General features: G+C 57.1%; 1 protein-coding gene across 2 annotated transcripts; it reads left to right on the top strand.

Annotated features, from left to right (window-relative positions):
• Positions 1-1,361: 1,361 nt before the first annotated feature.
• On the top strand, positions 1,362-8,296 carry FOSB (FosB proto-oncogene, AP-1 transcription factor subunit). Of its 2 annotated transcripts, XM_060398122.1 has the most exons (5): positions 1,362-2,044; positions 3,966-4,286; positions 4,534-4,641; positions 5,633-5,797; positions 5,938-8,296. In XM_060398122.1, the coding sequence occupies exons 1-5, from the start codon at positions 1,919-1,921 to the stop codon at positions 5,938-5,940; spliced, it is 723 nt and encodes a 240-aa protein (XP_060254105.1). In that variant the 5' UTR covers positions 1,362-1,918; the 3' UTR covers positions 5,941-8,296. The 2 variants fall into 2 exon arrangements, with proteins under 2 accessions (XP_060254105.1, XP_012045939.3); XM_012190549.4 differs by having other exon boundaries at positions 5,633-8,296.
• Positions 8,297-8,785: the final 489 nt, after the last annotated feature.

Below are 8,785 nucleotides of genomic sequence, written 5' to 3' on the forward strand. Positions count from 1 at the left end.
ACCCACCCCCACCCCCTGCCCCCGCCATCGCCCCCCAAGCCCGACCTGAAACCTGGGTTATAATAGTGTATGCTGTGAGCAGACAGGAAGAGGTTTGCAAGGTGTATCACTCCCCACCACTGGAAGTTGTTATTTCAATAATCCCAACACCCAGGTTTTTCAGGGAGTGTCACTGAAACCGGCAGCTCTCGAAGGAACAGAACGAGAATTCTGGGTTTGAATTTCTTGAGATCTTGGGCAAGCCGCGATTTATCCTTTTCCTCTTTTATAAAATGAAGATTTTCCTCCCTTAAACTTCTGAAGCTGTACAAGGATTGAAAACCTTGTACTGAAAGGCTTAGTACAAGGGCCGGTATTTGGTAAATGCTAAATACGTGGCATCTATTATTATTATTATATCATTATTATTACTATCATTTATTTCCCACCCCACCCCCCCACCGCCGTCACACATATTTCTGACTACGAATAGGATTATAAAGCAGAAAGGGGAGCACCAGCAGCAGCAGGGACACTTCACCTCAAGTTTCATTCCCCTCCCCCCAAAACCCGCGTACCTCCCAAACGCCGCATCTCTGGGGGCAGTAGGGTCCAAGATACACACTCTTTGTCCATCCGGGAAAAGTGAAGCTGAAGTTCAGAGAGAAGAAAAAAAAATTTTTTTTCAAGGTTGCACAACTAGTCAGGGCAGAAGCTCGTACGAGCCTAGGGACTCCACCCGCACCTCCACTTTCTCCTGTCTCGGGACTCAGTTTCCTCGCCTATGTGACTACAGCCACAGACCCAGAGTCTCCTTTTGAAGATTGACCTTCCTCTCGAGAGAGGGCGCTGCACCATCAGGGGAAATGGGAGGGGCGGCCAGAGGGATATGGCCCCCCAAGTTGGGGTCTCCCCAGCCGGGACCCTTTGCCGGGTCAGTCTAATAACCTATTAATACCAGCCCTCCCCCGTCCCCCGGGCGGCACTGGACTGCGCAGGCGCGGGCGGGTTCCGCAGGCGCGCCGGGTGAGCGCGAGAGCGAGCGAGGGATTCCCTCTGACGTAATTGCTAGGATACCAAACAAACACTCAGCCGCGCCGGCCGAGCTCCTTATATGGCTAATTGCGTCACAGGAACTCCGGGGAGACCGGCCGGGATCCCCTCCCGCCGAGTGGTCCAGAATGCAGCCCCCAAGACCCCCAAGGCCACGAGGGTGATGCAGATGATCAGATCGAGGCTAAGACAGACCTCTTGCCGGACGGTGCGGGGCTGGGTTCACAAGGGCCGGAGATATCGAGAAGTTTGCCGAGTGAGGGACGGGTGACGTCAACAAGGGGGCCGGGCCCTGGGCATATAAATACAGGCTGGCGGCTCCGAGCTTCATTCATAAGACTGAGATCTACGGTCAAGACTGGGACACGCGGAGCTGGAACTTGATTGTTGTGGTTCTTCTTCTTGGGGGCTGTGAAATTAGGTTTATTTTCTTCCGGAAAGTTTTTGGAAGGATTCTTCTAGATAATTCTACATTTTATTTCGGAGGATCGACTTACTTTTTTTTTCGTCTTTACTACTCCCTCCTCCCCCGTGGGACCCGCCGGACGCGTGGAGGGGATCGCACCCGAAGCAGATTCTGTACAGCAGGACAGCGCTTTCCGCCTCTGGGGGAGCGATCCCCCCTCGCCCCCGGGTCCTACGGAACGTAGACTACCAGGAGGCACAGCGGCATCTTGTGGGGGCCTGGGCACCGCAAAGGAATTACACGGAAACTTTGCCATTGTTGGAGCGGGACGCTGCCCCCACCCTGAGTTTCCCCGGACAGCGCACTTTGGGGACGCGCTCGGCTCACCCCGGACTCGCACCTTTCTTCCCCCACCCGGCCATAGCCTTGGCTTCCCGGCGACCTCAGCGTGGTCACAGGGGCCCCCCTGTGCCCAGGGAAATGTTTCAAGCTTTCCCCGGAGACTACGACTCCGGCTCCCGGTGCAGCTCCTCACCCTCCGCCGAGTCTCAGTATCTGTCCTCGGTGGACTCCTTCGGCAGTCCACCCACCGCCGCCGCCTCCCAGGTAAGTTCTAGAGGGCTGGGTTACTGCTTTGTGGTTTATAAATTTTTTTAATTCAAGGGTGGCGCGAGCAATCCCCTCACCCCAAATAAAACGCGTCCAAATCTAGGATCAGACAGGGAGTAGGCTCACGGCGCACTTTGCAAACTGCAGAGTCCGGACGTGCTTGCAATTGGTTGTGTGCGTGGAGCGCAGGGAGAGAATACAGAGGGGTGAGCTTTGGGGGTGGGGAGAGCGCGCCGTTCAGTGCAACGTGTGTGAGGTAGCAGGACTGAGAACTTTTAGCCGGTTCGGGGACTGCCCCCAACTCAGGTCACCAACCTGAAGCTAGAGCGGTTAGGCAGGTGGGGGAAATCCCGGAGAAGCTTCCAGTAGCCTCCTGTCTTTTTCCTCCTCCATCCTAGCGCCTACTCCGGCGCCGGGTCACCCTCGATCCAGCGGGAAGGCGGGCCTCGAACCCTCGGTGGAGCTGCCTCCGCCTCCTGCGCGGAGACGTAACGGGGGACCCGTGCGTAACGGCTGACGCGCTGGAATCCTCCGTCTGACGCGGGGCACGCACGGCGCGTGGCGCCCCCTTCGTCCGCCCCGCCCCTGACGTCCCGGGAGCGTTCTATTTTGGAACGCCGGGCCACGTTGCTAAGGGAGGGGGCAGCTCGGCGTCCCGATTGGCCGCCGCGGCACGAGCTGTGGCCAATCAACTTTCGCTTCCTATTTGTAGGGCGCAGTTTCCTTCCCACAGTTCGTCCCCGGAACCTGTGGTTCTCCGGCGCTAGGGTCTCTTTCATGGGCCTCTAGAGGCAGAGCGAGGGGATTCCTGTCCCCACAGTAGCGATCTTCTGCCACCCAATGAGTCCGCAAGGACCTGGCAGGGATCCTGTCCCTCCGCTCTCAGGGTCAGAGCGTGTCTGTGTGCCAGGGTTCCTTTGGAAGACGTAGTGACCGTCACCCACCTCTCCAGGCACACACAGACACATTCCCACTCCCTCTGCTCCGGACGCCGGGTGCCTCCGGTGTGTCAGAAAATAGGACTAAAGCCGCTAGCCCGGGGGGATCCAGCCAGGTGGTCTCCAGGAGCCCCGCCCCCTCTGCGTTTCCGGGGCGCTGATTGGCCAGTGAGCCAGCCCATCCCTCACCACGCCCCCCGCGAGAGTAGTTGAGCCTTCCGAGCAGTTCTAGGATTACATTTTGGGGGTGGGGGGAGGACATGAGCGCTGCTAGGGCTTGGGGTCTCAGGACCTACCCCACCCCGCCTCCGCGACAGTCTGTGGGAGCCTGGCTGCTCACTTGCTGTCCTTGTCTGCCCACCGTAACCTGTCGCTCGTCAGTCTCACTCTGGGGAGAGACAATTACTTGAAACGTTGTTCTAAACTCCTAGACCCGTCCCCCAACACTCTTTTAACTGGGACCCCCGCCCCTGCACGGGGGTCTCATGGACCCTCTAGTCCCTTGTCCCTGCGCTCAAAGGGGTGTGTATATGTGTGTGAGTGTAGAGGAAGGCTTAGCCTAAGGCCTCTCCCTCTCCCTCCCCTTGCCTCTGGGGTGGGGGTGGGGTGTTGTGGCTGTGTGTGTGGCTGTGACTCCATCCCGGGGGTTCTGTCACCCGGCTGTGTCCAGCCTCCTCCCCACCCCCCACACCTAAGAGTCACCAACCCGGGGTGTGATTCACCACCCGCTGGAACCGTGCAACCTTTCCCCGAGGAAGAAGGAGGAGGTAGAAGCCAGTTGCACAGAAATCCTCATTAACCACTGCGTCACGGTGTAGTGGAAGGGTGGGTGTTGTGGCTTTTTGCCTGTGACACACACATCCACACCCGCTGGCCCTGTGCTCACTCACCGGGTCGGTGTGTGTATGTGTGTTGGGTGTGTGTGTGTCGGTGTCTCTGTTTGTGTGTCTACGCCTGTGTGTGTATGTGTCACCCCGTAGGAGTGCGCCGGTCTTGGGGAAATGCCCGGTTCCTTCGTGCCCACGGTCACCGCGATCACAACCAGCCAGGACCTCCAGTGGCTTGTGCAACCCACCCTCATCTCTTCCATGGCCCAGTCCCAGGGGCAGCCACTGGCCTCCCAGCCCCCGGCCGTTGACCCCTACGACATGCCAGGAACCAGTTACTCCACCCCGGGCCTGAGTGGCTACAGCAGTGGTGGAGCGAGTGGCAGTGGTGGGCCTTCCACCAGTGGAACCACCAGTGGACCTGGGCCTTCCCGCCCAGCTCGAGCCCGGCCTAGGAGACCCCGAGAGGAGACGGTGAGTAAGGGGCATCAGAGCTTGCTCTGAGGGCTGGCGGGGAGGAAGCGAGAGAGGCAGGAACTTTCCCACTCTTTGGATGAAGGACCACCTGCAGCCTCAATGCTGCAGAAACCCTGTCCTCCTCCCCACAGTGAGGACTTGGTCCGTTTCTGACTCCTGGGGGTTCTTGACGAAGAGGAGGTTCAGCATGGAGGGGGGGTACACCGTGTCCCCAGATCTCACCATCTCTATTTCTCCTACTCAGCTCACCCCAGAGGAGGAGGAGAAGAGACGGGTTCGCCGAGAACGAAACAAACTGGCAGCAGCAAAGTGTAGGAACCGGCGAAGGGAGCTGACTGACCGACTCCAGGCGGTGAGGGTGGTCCCTGGGGTGGGGTGGGCTGAGGGAAGGCTGAAGGGGGGCTCTCTCTCCCTATCGTCTGCTGCCCACCACCACCTGTGCCTCTGTCCTGAACTGAGAGCAAGAGGTTCCACATGTGGAACAGATGGGGTCAGCCAGCTCACACACAGTGACCCTCACATACTCCTGGCCAGTCCCTGTCCTGGTTGATGACCCCCTCACGCCCCTGACCACTTGCCTGGCCTTCACTTTATCCTGAGGGGGACCTACGAGCGACCTTTAATAGAGGGATGTTTCAGTCATGTCCCTTTTTTGGTCTTGGGCAAGTGATAACCCTTTTTGCCTCAGTTTTCCATCTCTTCAACTCCTCGTTGAATCTCCTAGCTTTAACATTCTGGAGAGTCTGAGGAACAAAATCCTTTAATCCTATGTCAATTCCCCCACCATCTGCCCCCGCCACCTGAAGTTCTATCTTGGGCTGGTGGCCTGTGCCAAGGTGCCCCTCAATTTTCATGCCCTACCTCAGTCTGAGAGTTTTCTACGTTACGCTTGTAGGGTGACCTGCTCACCTTGGAGGAAACCAGGGAAATTGTCTACTTCCCTAAGCTACCTGGTCTCTACCCTGGGAGGCAGAGGGGAAAGGGTAATGAGGTGAATAGGGGGCATGAAAACCACGTGAGGATGGTTGGTTCATTCAACAACCCTCCAAGTGCCTCTTGCAACCAGAGACTTCCCCTGTGTACCTGGCCCTTTGCCAAACAACCACTGGACAGATGGGGAGACTGAGGGTCCTAGAAGGCAAGACCCCTCCCCCAAGTCCCCTAGCACACCAGGCCTCTACCTCAGGGAGTCTTTCAATCGGGAGCCGCCTTCCAGCCATCGGCCTTAGCCATCAGAGTAGGAGAGCTGGTTTCAGCCATGACCCACCTTCTCCAGTCGCTCACGGCCTTTTCCTCCTTCCTTGCTCTCCTCCGTGCTCCGCCGTGGCCATCGGGGACCTCAGGAGACAGATCAGCTAGAGGAAGAAAAGGCGGAGCTGGAGTCGGAGATCGCCGAGCTCCAAAAGGAGAAGGAACGTCTGGAGTTTGTGCTGGTGGCCCACAAACCGGGCTGCAAGATCCCCTACGAAGAGGGGCCCGGGGGGCCCGGGCCGGGCCCGCTGGCGGAGGTGAGAGATTTGCCGGGGTCAGCATCCACTAAGGAAGATGGTTTCAGCTGGCTGCTGCCGCCCCCGCCACCACCGCCCCTGCCCTTCCAGACCAGCCAAGACGCACCCCCCAACCTGACAGCTTCTCTCTTTACACACAGTGAAGTTCAAGTCCTCGGCGACCCCTTCCCCGTTGTTAACCCTTCGTACACTTCCTCGTTTGTCCTCACCTGCCCGGAGGTCTCCACGTTCGCCGGCGCCCAACGCACCAGCGGCAGTGACCAGCCTTCCGACCCCCTGAACTCGCCCTCCCTTCTTGCTCTGTGAACTTTAGACAAAACAAACAAACACACAAGGGAGAGAGATTTGGACGCGGAGGAACTGGAGGAGAGGGGAAGAGACAAAGCGGGCGTGTGGTTTCCCTGCCTCTCCTGCTTGACCCTCTGCTGCCGCTGCCATCGGACAGGAGGACTTCCTTGTGTTTTGTGCTGCCTCTTGTTTCTGCCGGCCCGGCGAGGCCAGAGAGCTGGTGACTTTGGGGGCACGGGGTGGGGAGGGGATGGACACCCCCCAGGCTGCCCACTGCTGCCTGTGGGCCGTTTCATTTGGACCCAACCTCTGGGGATGGGGGGTGGGGGCGGGGGCGATGCCCACCTTTGGGCTGGAGGGAGCGGGGTGTTGGCAGTGGGCTGTGGGTGGGTTGGAGTTATCTCCAGAGAGGCCCAACAAGGAAATGCCACCGAACCCCCAAAGTGTTTCTCCTACGCCCACCCTTCCAGGGGTGACTAGGCTGGTTCTCCCTGCCGCCCCCCACGACCTCAGCTTATTTATCCAACATTTCCATGTGCTTCGATCCTCCTCCGAATTGAGCCCCCCTTTAAAGGGAAGTTGATGCCCCCCCCCTTTGATAATCTTCCTTCCACCCAGACCTAGTCTGAAATGTGAACCTCCCTCCCTGACCGTCCAGCTGCTCCATCCCGGCAAAACTGGCTCCGATTTTGAATTTCCCACCTCCTAAGCCTCCCCCAACATTCAGCCCCCAGCCCTCCTTCCAGATTACAGTATTATTCTCCCCCTGCCCGCCACCCACCTCCCACAGCCTCCCCTCCTGGCCTTCCTTGTTGGGCCTCTCTGATTCAGGCAGCAGGGGGCGCTGTGATGCCTGTCCTGCTGGAGTGTTTTATACTGTGAAACGAGTTGGCCGGATTGTGGGGGGAGCCGGGTGGGACAGAACCCCTCCGGAGGGATTGTACCCCCGACTCCCCAAAGCTTTTCCGTGGTCTCCCCTCCCCCCATCTGCCTCCTTTCTCCCCTCGAAATGAGTTAGACTCGAGGGGGTGACAGAATCCAGAGGGGATGACAGTTATCCATCCACGTGGCCTCTCTCCTCAGGACCCCCCACCCCTCCGCGCCCCAGACCAAGCCCTGGCCTTTTTCTTTAAGGCCTGTCACCCTATCCCAGCCTAGGACGCCAACTTCTCCCTTGCCTTGGCCTCCGACAACCTTTCTAGAAGGAGAGCAGGGGGAGATCGCCAGGGGTCCCCGACATTTTCCCGGAGAAGATTTAAAGGCTGAGGCTTTGACCCCCACCACCCCCTAATACTTTTGGACTGGCAAACTCCAAGGGGCTGGGTTCCCTGAGATCCCAGCTTCCCCTCGCCCAGCCCCAGCCCCAATTTTCGGTTTAGGTTCCCTAACCCTGCCTTTCCCTGTGTTTCCCCTCATGAGGATTGTATCATGAGGCCAATTGATATTTTTTAATATGGGGTGGGTCACGCCGCCCTCTGTGCTGCATGGAAAACATTCCACTGCCCCGTCCTGCGGCTCCCGCCCTGAACCCAGACGCCCCCAACCCACTTCCGTGGCTATTTATCCCTTTCTTGATTTGCGAAAGACACTTATATCTATTATGTATAAATAAATATATTATATATGAGTGTGTGTGCGCGCGTGTGAGTGTGTGAGCGCTTCTGCATCCTTGGCCTAGGTCACGTTGGCCCTCAAAGCCATGCCGTTGAATTGGAAACACTGCTTCTGGAAACTTCCAGGCTGCCTGTCTCCGGCTGCCTCTGTCTCTAGCTGTCTCTTTTCTGGCTGTCTCTGGTTGTTTTCTGGCCGTCTCTGGCTATCTCCTTCCTGAGTCTCTCCCACCTCTGTCTGTTCTCTGCCAGTTTTTACCTGACTCTTTCCATGTGACTGTCCCTGGTTCTCCAGCCGTCTTCTGACTCTGGGTTTGTTGGGGACCTGATATTTTATTTTTGTGAGTAAGCCTGAGGGATTATAGATTTTTGCAATCTGTATCTTTGAGAATTCTGGGTGCGAGTGTGATGCTGTGAGCAGGGCCTGCCCCTGCAGACCACAATGTATTGAATCCCCAACCCCCTCCCCCCCATGCTGTATTTGTGATTCTTTTTGTATTTTGCACCTGATCCCCCGGGGGCTGGGGCTGGCTGGCACTGGGCCGCTACCCTCCTCCTCGTGGTTCTGCACTGTCGCCAATAAAAAGCTCTTAAAAATGTATCCACCAAGCTTCAGGGTCTCTTTGCTCCTGACACCCATCATCTGCCTTCCTTTCAGCATGAGGGAGTGAGGTTAGATTGCTACAGAACCACACACACACACATATGCTGGAACTCTTACTAGTGAATCAGTCAACAGCAGGATGGAGGGAGGCTAGACAGTCAGGAGGACTTCCCACACAGACAGGCTGTACCTCTTCCTTGAAGAAGTAATGAGGCAGAATATTAGCCATGAGGTGTCTGACACCAAAATACTAAAGGCTCAGAGAGGTTTCCAAGTGAGGGAAGAATTTATACTTGACCATGTAATGCTCTGGGGTTGGCCTGAGCAAAAGTGAGAGGTAGAAAAAAACTTGAACTGTTGAAGACCACTCAGGTACATTGGGAGTCCTCAGAGTTATGTGAATCATAAAGCTTGGATCACTTTACAGTGAAGATGAGTTTCCTTTTGCTTTTTCACATGATCACATCTTCTGAGTGAGGAACATAT

The sequence above is a fragment of the Ovis aries genome, chromosome 14, assembly GCF_016772045.2.
Source record: "Ovis aries strain OAR_USU_Benz2616 breed Rambouillet chromosome 14, ARS-UI_Ramb_v3.0, whole genome shotgun sequence".
NCBI lineage: Eukaryota > Metazoa > Chordata > Mammalia > Artiodactyla > Bovidae > Ovis > Ovis aries.

Bases quoted from the DNA above. Each gene is read 5' to 3' on its own strand.
- FOSB (XM_012190549.4), top strand. From the start codon at position 1,919: ATGTTTCAAGCTTTCCCCGGAGACTACGACTCCGGCTCCCGGTGCAGC. The intron at 2,045-3,965 runs GTAAGTTCTAGA...GTCACCCCGTAG, and splicing joins CCACCGCCGCCGCCTCCCAG to GAGTGCGCCGGTCTTGGGGA. The intron at 4,642-5,632 runs GTGAGGGTGGTC...CGGGGACCTCAG, and splicing joins TGACTGACCGACTCCAGGCG to GAGACAGATCAGCTAGAGGA.